The sequence below is a fragment of the Nansenia antarctica genome (genome assembly GCF_963989245.1).
Source record: "Nansenia antarctica genome assembly, chromosome: 14".
NCBI lineage: Eukaryota > Metazoa > Chordata > Actinopteri > Argentiniformes > Microstomatidae > Nansenia > Nansenia antarctica.
In genome coordinates this window covers 15203545-15218926 of record NC_137684.1, presented here as the reverse complement: position 1 = coordinate 15218926, position 15382 = coordinate 15203545, and the positions used below count along the sequence as shown (strand labels likewise).

Below are 15382 nucleotides of genomic sequence, written 5' to 3'. Positions count from 1 at the left end.
TTGCAGACTTGATCAAGTTAACGCGCGTGCAGAAAGATGCCACGAAACTCATGTCCGGTAGCTTTCTTTCAAGGAATTTCAAAAAAATAAAAAAATAATCTCGCCGTGAGAAATAGAGATGCGGCGTGAGAGCGTGAGAACTGGTTGAAATGCGTGTGTCTCACGGTGATTGCGTGAGACTTGGCAGCCCTCACAGCTAGTGTATGGACTGGATCAATGGCTGCTGGGGACAGGATGACCAGACGGGTGTCCACAGCCGCCCCAGCGTAGGGAGACTCTCATCCTAGCCTTAGATAGACAGGCCAGTTTGCATTTTTTTTTTTCATTTGTAGAAAAAAAAACTACATTTCCCAGCACTTAAGGACGTCACTGAAATGCGCCAGTTGTCAGGTGCTGATCACATGCTTTTTCGTATGGAGGAATATGAGCCGATATAATACATAGTATTCATTCATTAGTACTAGCCTACAGTGTGTCACACACAGAGCAATGCATTGTATTGCTTAGCCTTCGACCTTCAGCAATTTAGCTCCAGTAAGTTGCTGCATCTCTCGTTCTTGCAGAGCTATTAAGACAACTTCCATCATGACATCATTCTAAACGGAGATAGAACCTTATCATTCTAAACGGAGATAGAACCTTATCATTCTAAACGGAGATAGAACCTTAACATTCTAAACGGAGATAGAACCTCATAATTCTAAACGGAGATAGAATCTTAACATTCTAAGCTCACGAGTTGCTGCATCTCCCGTTCTTGCAGAGCTATTAAGACAACTAAACTTCCTTGTTGCCCAGATCAGAATGGACCCTGTCCTGCTTCTTGTTCCTCTGGTGTTTCTTCTCTCCGCGAGTTGCTCTGGTTCTGGTTCCCCTCCTCCGAATTTCATTCTCCTTTTCGCCGACGATCTGGGCTTCGGTGACCTGGGCTGCTACGGTCACCCCAGCTCCCTCACGCCTCACCTGGACCGCCTGGCGTCCGAGGGACTGCGATTCACCAACTTCTACTGTACCAGCCCTGTCTGCAGCCCCTCCAGGTGCCATCACACAGAATACATCATACATCATACATACAGTACAGGCCAAAAGTTTGGACACACCTTCTCATTCAAAGTGTTTCCTTTATTTTCATGACTATTTACATTGTAGATTCTCACTGAAGGCATCACAACTATGAATGAACACATGTGGAATGATGTACTTAACAAAAAAGTGTGAAATACTCTAAATATGTCTTATATTTTAGATTCCTCAAAGTAGCCACCCTTTGCTTTTTTGTTGTTAATAAAATATATAATAATAATATTAAATATAATATGTGTTAATAATAATATGTTATTATATATATATATTTAATATTGTTATTCTATATTTTATTAACAACAACAACAAAATATTTTATTAACAACAAAAAAGCAAAGGGTGGCTACTTTGAGGAATCTAAAATATAATACATAATATTTAGAGTTATTTCACACTTTTTTGTTAAGTACATCATTCCACATGTGTTCATTCATAGTTTTGATGCCTTCAGTGAGAATCTACAATGTAAATAGTCATGAAAATAAAGGAAACACATTGAATGAGAAGGTGTGTCCAAACTTTTGGCCTGTACTGTAAACAAATAAGCGTCATAGATTGTAATCACTCATAACCCGCGGCTAGATTATTGGCACACACCTTTATATGCATACAATCTAAATGCTGAAATCGCAGTGCATGCATGTACCGTCATCTCTTCAAAAGAACAGTAATACATTCTTGTGACAGCTCTTTGGGATCTTAATCATAATGAATTAGTCATTTGTCTTGTTGTTATCATGACCTCAGGGCGTCTCTGCTGACGGGGCGCTACCAGACCCGGTCAGGGGTGTATCCTGGGGTGTTCTACCCTGGGTCCCGGGGGGGGCTCCCCCTAAACGAGACCACCATCGCTGAAGTGTTGAAACCCCTGGGTTATGCCACCGCTGCCATGGGGAAGTGGCACCTAGGCGTCGGGGCTAATGGGACGTACCTGCCCACGCGGCAGGGCTTCGACCACTACCTGGGGGTCCCCTACTCCCATGACATGGTCAGTACTACCTGGGGGTCGTCCCCTACTCCCATGACATGGTCAGTACTACCTGGGAGTCCCCTACTCCCATGACATGGTCAGTCTGTCCTCTACTCCCATGACATGGTCAGTCTGTCCTCTACTCCCATGACATGGTTAGTCTGTCCTCTACTCCCATGAGATGGTCAGTACTGTCACTGACTGGTTGTTGACTGGTGTTATTATCAGTGCCGTGTTTGATGTTCCCTCCTAATCTAGACAAAATAATGTAGAAAATATCCACGTATAAATATCCACATATAAATATCCACATATAAATATCTACATATAAATATCCACCAATATGACATTCTCCCTATAACCCTAACTCTAGAACAGTTACATAGAGATTATAAACCTAACCCTATAACAGCTACATAGAGATTCAGTCCAGTTAGGAATCTAATCAAATCTGTCTCTCTCTCTCTCTCCCTCCCTCTCTCTCTGTCTCTCTCTCTCTCTCTCTCTCTCTCTCTCTCTCTCTCTCTCTCTCTCTCTCTCTCTCTCTCTCTCTCTCTCTCTCCTCCTCTCCCAGGGACCCTGTGAGAACCTTACCTGTTTCCCTCCGGATGTTAAATGCTTTGGACGCTGCGATGTCGGCGTGGTAACGATCCCCCTGATGCACAATGATGTCATCAAGCAGCAGCCAGTCAACTTCCTGGACCTGGAGAGAGCTTACAGTGACTTTGCTACAGGTTTCATCACTGAGTCAGCCAGGAGAAAACAACCCTTCTTCCTCTACTACCCCTCCCATGTAAGCAGCCTGGCAGCCTATCATTCCAGACCGAGACTGTACACACACTGATCCTATATTGACTCAGCAGGTGGATTCATTCATGACCTTTGACCTTACCAGGTTCACAAGGATCCCTGTTCTCTTACTGCAAGGTTGAAGTCTTTTTTACCTCAGTGGAAAGAGGCTCATTTAATGACTTCATCCAGAGATCTGAGCTACTGTGTAGACATGCCATTTGTTCATTTATTTATTCATTCAGATCATCCATCCATCTATTGGATGTTCATGACCTCCTCCCGCCTCTCCTGCAGCACACACACTACCCCCAGTTTGCCGGTCCCGGGGCGGCAGGGCGGTCTCGTAGGGGTGCGTTTGGGGACGCTCTGCTGGAGTTTGACTCTACTGTGGGGAACCTCCTCTCAGCCCTGGAGCAGAGCGGGGCGCTCAACAACACTCTCATACTCTTCACTGCTGACAACGGGTACGCCTGTCTGTTCCTTTACTCCTATGTGATCTCCGTCAACAGTTGTATCTGTGTTTAGTGGACGACTGTCTAAGGCCCAATCCCGATTCTCTTTTCTACCACTTCGGCTCGTTTTGGAGTCACTCGTTTTGGAGTCACTCCGAACAGAGCCACAAGCCGTAGTGGTTCCCCGGGGGGAAATGGGACAACCCTTCAGACTAATACGTCATCCGTAGTGTAATGAATGGGTTAATTCATAGTCAGGACAGCGCATGCGCCTTAGAGAGAGTTCATGATATACCACTAGGTGACTGACAGGTGTCGAGAGAACCGAAGTAAACTGGTTATATCTTTGTTGAACCCAGACTCAAGTGTCTTATTATTCTATGTCCAAGTGACATTACAGTAGTATCGTAGAAAAGCATTGACGCTCGCGATTCATTCACAACTTGAATGAACTTGAACGCTATCAATCGATCAAACAAGTCATCAAATAAAAAAGAACAATGCTTCATTATCAGACCATGACAGAATAAGCTCTAACCTGTATGAAACTTGTGCTCCAGTGGTGTAGTCTAGGTGATACGCAGGACTACGCTGTATACCCACTAGGAAAGGCCAAGGATTTCCGTATACCCACTTAAAAATGTGTGAGGATACGTAACGGCATTTTGTGACAGAACTTTCACTTTCATTCATAAAATTCACCCCGTCTGTGTTACGAAGCGCTTGACTTTTGGACCATTGGGACTGACTATAGCGTCATATACCATCAATGGGCGGAAACATGAAATATGTCAAAGTGCAGCACTATCATGCGCAGATCAGCCTTATAACATGTAATTTATATATATATATATATATATAACAGCACAGATATATTTTTATGGCGTTACGAAATCCGATGTGACAGGAACGCTGGAGAAACAGCCGCTGTCCACTGCATTAATTAACTACATGTCCTTGATGAGTCTTCCACTCACTCTCCTCCATCAGAAATGGCACATCCATCAATAATATTAGGCTACATAATAACAACTGCTCGGATTAGATTGCCGGTTGTTTTGGTATAATAACAACTATAGCGTCATATACCACCAAGGGGGGGGAATTCACGCCTATCATGGCAAGGCAAGGCAAGGCAAGTTTATTTGTATAGCACATTTCATACAACAGGGGCAATTCAAAGTGCTTTACATGCATTATTTAAAAATACAGCAAGAGGAGCATAAGAAAATAACAATTACAATGAATAAAAGCAAATATAAGAAGTAAATAGATAAAACATTTAAAAAGACAATAGTTAATGGGAAAAAGACATTGATAGAAGTGTTTGTGTTTAATCATATCCCTCCATCATGCTGTCAAACACCACAGGTAATAATTTATTTCTAAATAAACATGATTGTACATCTCTGAAATGTGAATCGCGCACCGATTTATTTCTATTGGGAAGGCTGTGCTTGACACTTCCATGGGACTGACGCCGGGGCAGCAGAACACGGGGCTTCAAGCCTGTGACAAACGCGCTCCGGTGTCCTGCCCGCTGTCCCAAGCGCGCTGGACTGTGGAACTTTCTATGTTAAGCACCTCGGCATAACAGCAATTTCTTTGTTATGCTTGTTGTAAAGAAAAGGTGTATAATGCATTGAAATGACATTAAATTATATAACCCATCAACAATATTACATAATAACAACTGCTCGGATAGGATTGCGGGTTGTTTTGGTTTAATACGTGCCATAGCTGTAAATAAAACATGGAAATAGGTCATGCGCGTCTATCATGCACACATCAGCCTAACGTTAGATAGATAACTTCACATTATCAAATATGTCTATCATCATCCGCTGTCAAACGCCACAGGTCATCTTTTATTTCTAAACAGGAATGTACATCTCGATGTGAATCGCGCTCCTTATGGGAAGGCTGTGCTTGACGCTTCCATGGGGCACTCCTTGCATAGGCACAATATCAGCATAATAGCGATCTTTTTTTGTTATGCTTGTTGTAAAGAAAAGGTCTATAATGCATTGAAATGACTTTAAACTAAGATAATACGATGGTTATCATAATTTTTCAAGTCTTTAATTACAAGTAATTCCAGAAAAAGTAAATGACATTTCAGGCTCGCTTCCCTATTACGAGAGCAAAAATAACATTTCTGTAGATGTTTCGCAATGCATGCCGGAAGGGAGTCTCATGGCTCCGAATCGCACGAGGGTCAAGATTGGCTCCAAACGGAGCCATGGAAAACCCTAACCCTATCCCTAACCCTAAATGAGTAATGAATTGGGACACTACGGCTACACGTGAACGCGCAAAACGGAGCCGTAGGGGTGAAAACGGAGCCGGAGTGGTGAATTGGGATTCACCCTAAGTCATAACTAAAGGGTTAAAGAATTCAGTACATACACAAAGTTTACATGCACCCGAAAGATTCATCTGTGACATTCTGATTCAGAATCAGAATCAGAATCATGGACCGAATTGGATTGAAGGTCAAACCCCACCTGCCAAATATTTTATAGCTTTCTACTAATCCCATGTCCCTCCCCAGGCCTGAGCTGATGCGTATGTCCCGGGGAGGGAACTCTGGTCCGCTGAAGTGTGGGAAGGGCACCACCTATGAAGGGGGCATGAGAGAGCCGGCTATCGCCTACTGGCCAGGGACCGTCAGGGCAGGTGAGGAGGACACACATCCCATAATCACCCCCACCCATCTGCTCACCCCCACCCATCTGCTCAGGCGGCTGAATGTGTTGGTGTGTGAAATGGAAGATTTTACGACATTTCAGGATTATTGTAGAGCTTTCAAGATGGTGTCCCTTTGAAATGCTGTTAAAGACATTGACTTGTATTGTGCTCTGCATCTCATTTGAACTACATTTCCCAGGCGTCACCCATGAGCTGGCCAGCACCCTGGACATTCTGCCCACCATCGCAGGGCTTGCAGGTGCCAAGTTACCCAGAGTGCAACTGGATGGGGTGGATATGATAAGCATCTTGGTCAGTCATGGAAAGGTATGGGAGACATTCAAACTTTGACACAGTTGAGGTTAAGACCTAAACTAAGATACCTAAACAGACTTAAGATACCTAAACAAACTAAGATACCTAAACAAACTAAGATTCCTAAACAAACTAGGATACCTAAACAAACTAGGATACCTAAACAGACTAAGATACCTAAACAGACTAAGATACCTAAACAGACTAAGATAGCTAAACAGACCTCGCATCAGATTCAAGACCCTGGGGCTCAATGGTCAAGCCCCCAAACCCCTGCCCGGTCACTCCTCTCCTCCACCTGGGCTGGCCGCCTGGCACCACCACCTCTATGAGGAGGCAGCAGTCGTGTTACTCGGTCCTTTACACCGTCCTGGTGCCCTGCTGGTGGAACGAGCTTCCCACTGCTGTCAGAGTCGTCAGGGCTGCAGAGTCACTCCCTACCCTCCCTATCCTCCCTATTCTCTCTACCCTCCCTATCCTCCCTATCCTCTCTACCCTCCCTGTCCTCCCTATCCTCCCTACCCTCCCTGTCCTCCCTACCCTCTCTATCCTCCCTACCCTCCCTATCCTCCCTACCCTCTCTATCCTCCCTACCCTCCCTACCCTCCCTATCCTCCCTATTCTCTCTATCCTCCCTACCCTCCCTACCCTCCCTGTCCTCCCTACCCTCCCTATTCTCTCTATCCTCCCTATTCTCTCTATCCTCCCTATCCTCCTGTAGACTGAAGACATCCATCTCTTCATCTCTTCAGAACATCTTAACTGTCCTTCCTAAAGCCCTCCTCTTCCCCACTACCCCCTGTACAGTTTCTCTACTGTATTATTATTATTTTTTTAATATAATAATAATTCTTCCTTCTTCTAACATTGTGACTGCCAATGGCCCCTGGTCATAGCATAAGTAACTTTTTCTTATGATGACTGATGGATGGATGATTCACATGATTGACTAGACAAATGTATTTGTTGTAAGTCGGTGTGGATAAAGGCATCTGCTAAATGCCAAACATATAAAACCTGTAATGGCCTCACAAACCAAAGCTTTTTTGGTTGTGTGATTTTCTCTACTGTAATTTTTGACATCTATTTATGATGAAATCAGACATGGCCACTTACATTTAAATGCCATCTGTGAAGATTCAGCTCTGTATGCCTAGACATTATTAATGTGTGTATGACTCATGTATATGACTCATGTGTATATGACTCATGAGTATATGACTCATGTGTATGACTCCTCATGTGTATATAGGGCTCTGCACACAGCGTGCGATTTCTGTTGCGCGTCAACATTCCATTTTGAAGTTTGAATGGAAGTCTATGAGAACATCGCATTTCAACACACACGGCCCCGATTTTAATCGCATGGCGAAAATTCGATTCCATTCATTTTGAATGGGAAAAAGCACAAATTTGACAGTGCGACAAAACTCACACGCCGTGTGCTTTGTCCCATTCAAAATGAATGGAATCGAATTTTCGCCGTGCGATTAAAATCGGGGCCGTGTGTGTTGAAATGCGATGTTCTCATAGACTTCCATTCAAACTTCAAAATGGAATGTTGACGCGCAACAGAAATCGCACGCTGTGTGCAGAGCCCTTATGACTCATGTGTATATGACTCATGACTCATGTGTATATGACTCATGTGTATATGACTCATGTGTGTATGACTCATGTGTGTATGACTCATGTGTATATGACTCATGTGTATATGACTCATGTGTATATGACTCATGTGTATATGACTCATGTGTATATGACTCATGTGTGTATGACTCATGACTCATGTGTATATGACTCATGTGTATATGACTCATGTGTATGACTCCTCATGTGTATATGACTCATGACTCATGTGTATGACTCCTCATGTGTATATGACTCATGTGTATATGACTCATGTGTATATGACTCATGTGTGTATTCAGATTCAGATTCATTTATTTATTCAAGGGACAGTGCATATTAATAAAACAAAAATAAATTGTAAATACGCCAGAGTTAGCCCGAAAGCTAGTTTTCATCCGCAGTCCCTATGCCATGATGTTGTATACGGCTCCCTGGAGGAAAAAAGTACATTTAAAAGATAAAATATAGGTAGACCTAGGCACAAAAAAGTAGACAGGACAAGCATTTAGCTTAAGGGCATAACATAGGGGGTTAAAAGAGCATACATTAATCATAGGCGCTTAAAAGGAGGGTACATATAAGCAGAGGGTTAAAAGAGCATACATTAATCATAGGCGGTTAAAAGGAGGGTACATATTCGGTAAGCAGACTAAAAGCAAGCAACATATACGCACGGTAAGCAGACTAAAAACAAGCACACAGACTGTACAGGTAAGACATGTTAGGCGGTACACAGACAGGCGGTACACATGACATACAGGTATAGGACAGGACATTTCAATGTTGGCAGGTGTGTGTGTTGATCATCCACTGTTTTAGGTGCTTTCGAAATGATTTAAAGGTGCCTAATTCTTTAAGGTGCCCTGGAATCAGGTTCCATTCACGTGCCCCTCTAACTGACCAGGCAGACTGACTAAAGGCACTCCTCCTAAATGGGATGGTGCAGTCCCCTCTGGTGACACCCCTTGTGGTGCGTGCTGTACTTCCTGGTCGTGAGATGAAGGTGTTAAGTGGTGGTGGGGCTAAATTGTGGATAGTTTTATAGACAAGGCAGAGGTTTGTGTAGGTTTTCAGATTGTCCCAGCTTAGAATGTTGTGTTTCTTCAGTATTGTGCAGTGGTGAAAGTGTCTTGACTCATGTGTATATGACTCATGTGTGTATGACTCCTCATGTGTATGACTCCTCATGTGTATATGACTCATGTGTATGACTCCTCATGTGTATATGACTCATGTGTGTATGACTCCTCATGTGTATATGACTCATGTGTATATGACTCATGTGTGTATGACTCCTCATGTGTATGACTCCTCATGTGTAAATGACTCATGTGTGTATGACTCCTCCTGTGTTCAGAGTCAGAGAGAGGCGGTCATGTTCTACCCTACAGACCCCAGCGAGGAGTTTGGCCTGTTTGCCCTGAGGCTGGGAAAGTACAAGGCCCACTTCTACACACGTGGTGTGTATGTGTGTATGTATGTGTGTGTGTGTATGTGTGTATGTAACTGTCCCGTGTCAAGCCTCAAAATTCTTATCCTTTCAGTGAATAGGAGTAATAGAGGGACTAGATGGTAACCTTGGTAACAAAAATACCCTTTTATAGCCCATCAATATATTCTAACCCAGCTGAGATTAATTAGCACAGATTGGAGGTAGAGTTGCCCCCTAATTAATTTCACTTGAATAGGCTCATTGGAAATACTGGACAAAAAACTGGACAAAATACTGGACAAAATGTTGATGTGTTCAATACTTATTTCCCCCACTGTAGATGAGACGTGGACTGAGTGAAATGAATGTAACCAATGCCATAATAGAACCGTAGAATTCAGTAAACCACATGGCCGTGACTTCCTTCCTGCCCCCTCCCAGGCGCGGCCCACAGCGACACCACCCCAGACCAGGACTGTCACATGTTCTCCTTCCTGAAGCCTCACGACCCGCCACTCCTGTTTGACCTGGAGGCCGACCCCTCAGAGAACTACCCCCTGCCCCTGCAGGGCCGCCCGGACCTCCAGGCCGTGCTGGAGAACGTCCTCCGGGTCCGGCAGCAGTTTGAAGCCTCCATGGTGTTCGGAGAGAGCCAGGTTGGGAAAGGCAGCGACCCCGACCTGCAGCCATGCTGCACGCCGTCCTGCTCCCCCAAGCCCAGCTGCTGCCAGTGTGGGTAGGAGACACTCAGATGTGTTTGTATTTGTTGCTATACACACTGCACTTCAGACCCACAACCAAAGACTCTTGGGTTTACCCTTAAAACAAGGGCAGACTTTTGTCACTAATGCAACGTAACCAGAATGACGTGTGCCTGGGCATTCTATTCCAATGAGGGATTTTATTTACATTCGTACAGTACTGTCTGCTGTCCAAATGCTTTGTTTTGAGGGAAAATATGATCTCTTTCACTTGCTTCAGTGACCCTTGCATAGTGGAAAAGACTGGTTGATACTGTACCTTAATACCTGTTACTAAATAAATGTAGACACATCATAATTTACTTGAAGATGAGGATTATGTGAATTGTTGATTAAGATTCATACTGAATAATATTTGTTGAGTGTTGAATGTCTCTGTAGTAAATCAGTTGTTTCTACTGTCTGTCCTCAATGAGGACGAGTAATATGAAAACTCTTCAACACTGAAGTGTTCCTGAATGTTCCTGAACGTTCCTGAATGTTCCTGAACGTTCCTGAATGTTCCTGAATGTTCCTGAATGTTCCTGAATGTTCCTGAACGTTCCTGAATGTTGCTGAGTGTTCCTGAATGTTGCTGAGTGTTCCTGAATGTTGCTGAGTGTTCCTGAATGTTCCTGAATGTTCCTGAATGTTCCTGAACGTTCCAGAACGTCGCCTTCCAAGGTGCAGTTTGTATTCTTACTGACTGGAGCATTAAAGCTGTGAGATGCATATTTTACTTTTAAGGTCTTTGCACATTGATGCGTTTTTTACGTCCGTAAAAAAATAAATAAAATGAACTCGCGTTGTGTCAATCATGCTTGCACAACGAATCCGGAATATTCGTCCGTCATAATTTTGTGTTTTTCGCGTCCGTCAAAAGCCTTTTGAGAGTTGTTTTTGACCACTCCGCCATGGTGTAGAGGGACACATCGTCAAGTTAGAACTGCAGGACAGTTGGATTAATGTTTACGGAAGTACATGTCGCAAGTATTAAATCATCAGTTAGTCGAGTGAAAGAAAAACAACATACAGGTGATAATTCACACAATATAATACCACGAAAGCGTACGGCACTAAACAATAACATTCATTTGGGCAGCATCATACTAAACAATAACATTCATTTGGGGAGCATCATACTAAACAATAACATTTATTTGGGGAGCATCATACTAAACAATAACATTTATTTGGGGAGCATCATACTAAACAATAACATTTATTTGGGGAGCATCATACTAAACAATAACATTCATTTGGGGAGCATCATACTAAACAATAACATTCATTTGGGGAGCATCATACTAAACAATAACATTCATTTGGGGAGCATCATACTAAACAATAACATTCATTTGGGGAGCATCATACTAAACAATAACATTCATTTGGGGAGCATCATACTAAACAATAACATTCATTTGGGGAGCATCATACTAAACAATAACATTCATTTGGGGAGCATCATACTAAACAATAACATTCATTTGGGGAGCATCATACTAAACAATAACATTTATTTGGGGAGCATCATACTAAACAATAACATTTATTTGGGCAGCATCATACTAAACAATAACATTTATTTGGGGAGCATCATACTAAACAATAACATTTATTTGGGCAGCATCATACTAAACAATAACATTTATTTGGGGAGCATCATACTAAACAATAACATTCATTTGGGCAGCATCATACTAAACAATAACATTTATTTGGGCAGCATCATACTAAACAATAACATTTATTTGGGGAGCATCATACTAAACAATAACATTCATTTGGGCAGCATCATACTAAACAATAACATTTATTTGGGCAGCATCATACTAAACAATAACATTTATTTGAGCAGCATCATACTAAACAATAACATTCATTTGGGCAGCATCAGACTCAGGCAGAAGGTCCGGGCAGGTTCACACTGTCACAGACTGCCAGTCATCATACAGGTACATACAGGTACATACAGGTACATACAGGTACATACAGGTACATACAGGTCCATACAGGTACATACAGGTACATACAGGTACACACAGGTACATACAGGTCCATACAGGTACATACAGGTACATACAGGTACATACAGGTACACACAGGTACATACAGGTACAGACAGGTACATACAGGTACATACAGGTACACACAGGTACATACAGGTACATACAGGTACATACAGGTACACACAGGTACACACAGGTACATACAGGTACATACAGGTACATACAGGTACATCATTCAGCTGGTTATAGCTGTTTCTTGAGAGAGGAGTGAGAGGAGCACAAAATCATATGCATTTTGCATATTGCAACATTTCGCAACGTCAATATAATTTAAAAACGCATCGGACTCTAATAGAACGCATCAGACGTCAGTGTGAAGGTCTCTGTGCGGAACGTTTTTTTTTTATCGGATGACGGATTTGAAAATACAAATTGTGCAAAGACCTTTAAGTTAGGCTTCAAGCCTTTAAATGTAAAGACATCATTCTCAGATAATGTTACACAGTTCAGACACACAAACACAAGGAAGTCACAATCAGACCCGTTTGGACATCAAGCATATTATATTTTATTCATAAGACCAAACCCATGACAAGGCAGAGTGAATATTTTTTTTGTTTGTTTTTGTTTGTTTTTCATTTAGATTTGTACAAGTCCTCGTTTTCTTTTTAAAGATATAAGATAAGTTGTTTTGTCACATACTGATGTGCTCTAGTTATACAGTGAAGAATCTTGTTTATGTATTAAAGTCCAAAGTTTTGTTAACTGTTTCTGTATGTCTCAGCAGCTATACAGGACTAGGAAATCCTCAGGGGTGGTTTTGTGTGTGTTGCAGCTATTAGGAAAGAAGGGTAGAAACTAAGAAGCTACAAGATCCAAAAACAAACAGATAGGAGATGGGTTAGGCAGATGGGGCACATCTGAGCTCAAAGGCGTCGGCTACATTGGCAAGACACGATACTGAAGGTGTACTGAAGGTTATTTCATTAAATCTGACCCTGAAAGCTCAGTTTTAATTGGTTACTCAGCTCTAACAGCAGATGTGTCAGCGCTCACCGGTGGGTGTGGCCTTGTTAGATGGAACACAGAACATAACGATGTCCCTTAATGATGAATCACTTATCACACGTGTGCCGCTGAAGCCTGTTTCTGTAGGGCTGCAGAGTTTCCAAGAACTCAGAATGTCCCTGTGAGGCGCTGAGGTAACGCCTGTATGTGATCTGCTGTGGCAAAGAAAACAGAAGCTGATAATAAAAGTCAATTTACATAATTGTTTTCTTTTCCCGTCGTGGTTTTCATTTGATTGTGATATTTTCAATTTGTCTCTTTTATTATTGTACATATTCATTTCAATAACATACTCAACATAAAGGACACAGCACTATCTTCTCCATTCGCTATTATATTTACATCATCTAACCGACAGCGATACACATGTAGATTACACCTCACCCCTCCTTATACAACTGTCACCTCCCCCCCTCCTTATACAACTGTCACCTCACACCTCCTCCCCCCCTCCTTATACAACTGTCACCTCACACCTCCTCCCCCCCTCCTTACACAACTGTCACCTCACCCCCTCCTCCCCCCCCTCCTTACACAACTGTCACCTCACACCTCCTCCCCCCCCTCCTTACACAACTGTCACCTCACCCCCTCCTCCCCCCTCCTTACACAACTGTCACCTCCCCCCTCCTTATACAACTGTCACCTCACACCTCCTCCCCCCTCCTTACACAACTGTCACCTCCCCCCTCCTTACACAACTGTCACCTCACCCCCTCCTCCCCCCTCCTTATACAACTGTCACCTCACACCTCCTCCCCCCTCCTTATACAACTGTCTCCTCCCCCCCTCCTTACACAACTGTCACCTCACACCTCCTCCCCCCCTCCTTACACAACTGTCACCTCACCCCCTCCTCCCCCCCTCCTTACACAACTGTCACCTCACCCCCTCCTCCCCCCCTCCTCCCCCCCTCCTTACACAACTGTCACCTCACCCCCTCCTCCCCCTCTTTACACAACTGTCACCTCACACCTCCTCCCCCCTCCTTACACAACTGTCACCTCACCCCCTCCTCCCCCCCTCCTTATACAACTGTCACCTCACCCCCTCCTTATACAACTGTCACCTCACCCCCTCCTTATACAACTGTCACCTCACACCTCCTCCCCCCTCCTTACACAACTGTCACCTCACACCTCCTCCCCCCCTCCTTACACAACTGTCACAGTTGACCTGGTCACCACAGGTCAGACCTCTGCCCAGTGGACCGCCTGCTCTGTGCTCTCCTGTATCTTCTCCTCCTGCTCTGTGCTCTCCTGTATCTTCTCCTCAGTTTGAGGTTTGGTAATAAAAGCAGCAGAAGCAGATGTGTGTCTGGTTGTAGAAGCAGGTCGTTCATCTACTCTACTGAACCTGATATAGAGAATAGTAGTGAAGTCATTTCACAAGTACATTTGATTCATTCTAATTTCTTCCCCTCTTGTCCAGTTTTTGTTGTACTGCCATCTACTGTTAACAAATACAAATCAATATGTTGTAATTGTCAGACAGAGTGGAAAAAAAGTATGAGTACACGTATGTGAAAAGGTTAACTTCTCTCCAACTCCTCAGGGCGTTACACTGGCAGTATAAAAGGTACTGGCCCGCTCAGTCTAAACTACCTGCCAGAGTGTGTGTGTTGCACAAACACGAAAAGTCATTTCTCTCAACGGCAGTAGACATTGTCACTTGAATATCACTTTTACAGCGGAACCTCGCAGGTTTAATGTAAGAGATGAATAGCCTTGTCTGAGACCTGGATACCTGCATTAACACCAAGCTAACATCAGGCTTTAGCTCAATGGGCTAACACAAGCTGTTACATTAGCACTCAAAGCAGGGCCAGATTGATACAAGAGAACCACCATGACCTCAGTCAGATTGATACTCTGCTGCAGGTTAACATGGCCGACAGCTTTTCGCTTCTGGACAGTTCAGGTCTTCCTGTTCCTCAGTGAACTCATCAAGTTAAGAGAAAATGGAGACTAACTCCAGTTAACACTAACTACGACCAGAGCAAAAGTGTCGTGTGAAAAGAGTCAGTTCAAATGTATGGCTTCTCCTGAAGAGGACCCTCACTAGATTTGCAATTCATGCTGACCATAACAGACTGGCAACTTCTGGCTTTGCTAAACATAACAGATTTCTCCTAAATGCCACACAATGTAAAGACCCTACCTGTAAAACTTGAAGACCACCTACACTACTAAACC

General features: G+C 43.4%; 1 protein-coding gene across 1 annotated transcript; it reads left to right on the top strand.

The window, feature by feature from the left end:
- Positions 1 to 216: 216 nt before the first annotated feature.
- Positions 217 to 10698, top strand: arsa (arylsulfatase A; the record flags this gene model as incomplete). The annotated part of the gene is made up of 9 exons (XM_080545210.1): positions 217 to 266; positions 855 to 1037; positions 1831 to 2071; positions 2628 to 2846; positions 3140 to 3309; positions 5852 to 5976; positions 6188 to 6315; positions 9293 to 9395; positions 9809 to 10698. 9 exons carry the CDS (start codon positions 217 to 219, stop codon positions 10105 to 10107), a joined length of 1518 nt encoding a protein of 505 aa, XP_080401336.1. The 3' UTR covers positions 10108 to 10698.
- Between the last annotated feature and the right edge of the window lie 4684 nt (positions 10699 to 15382).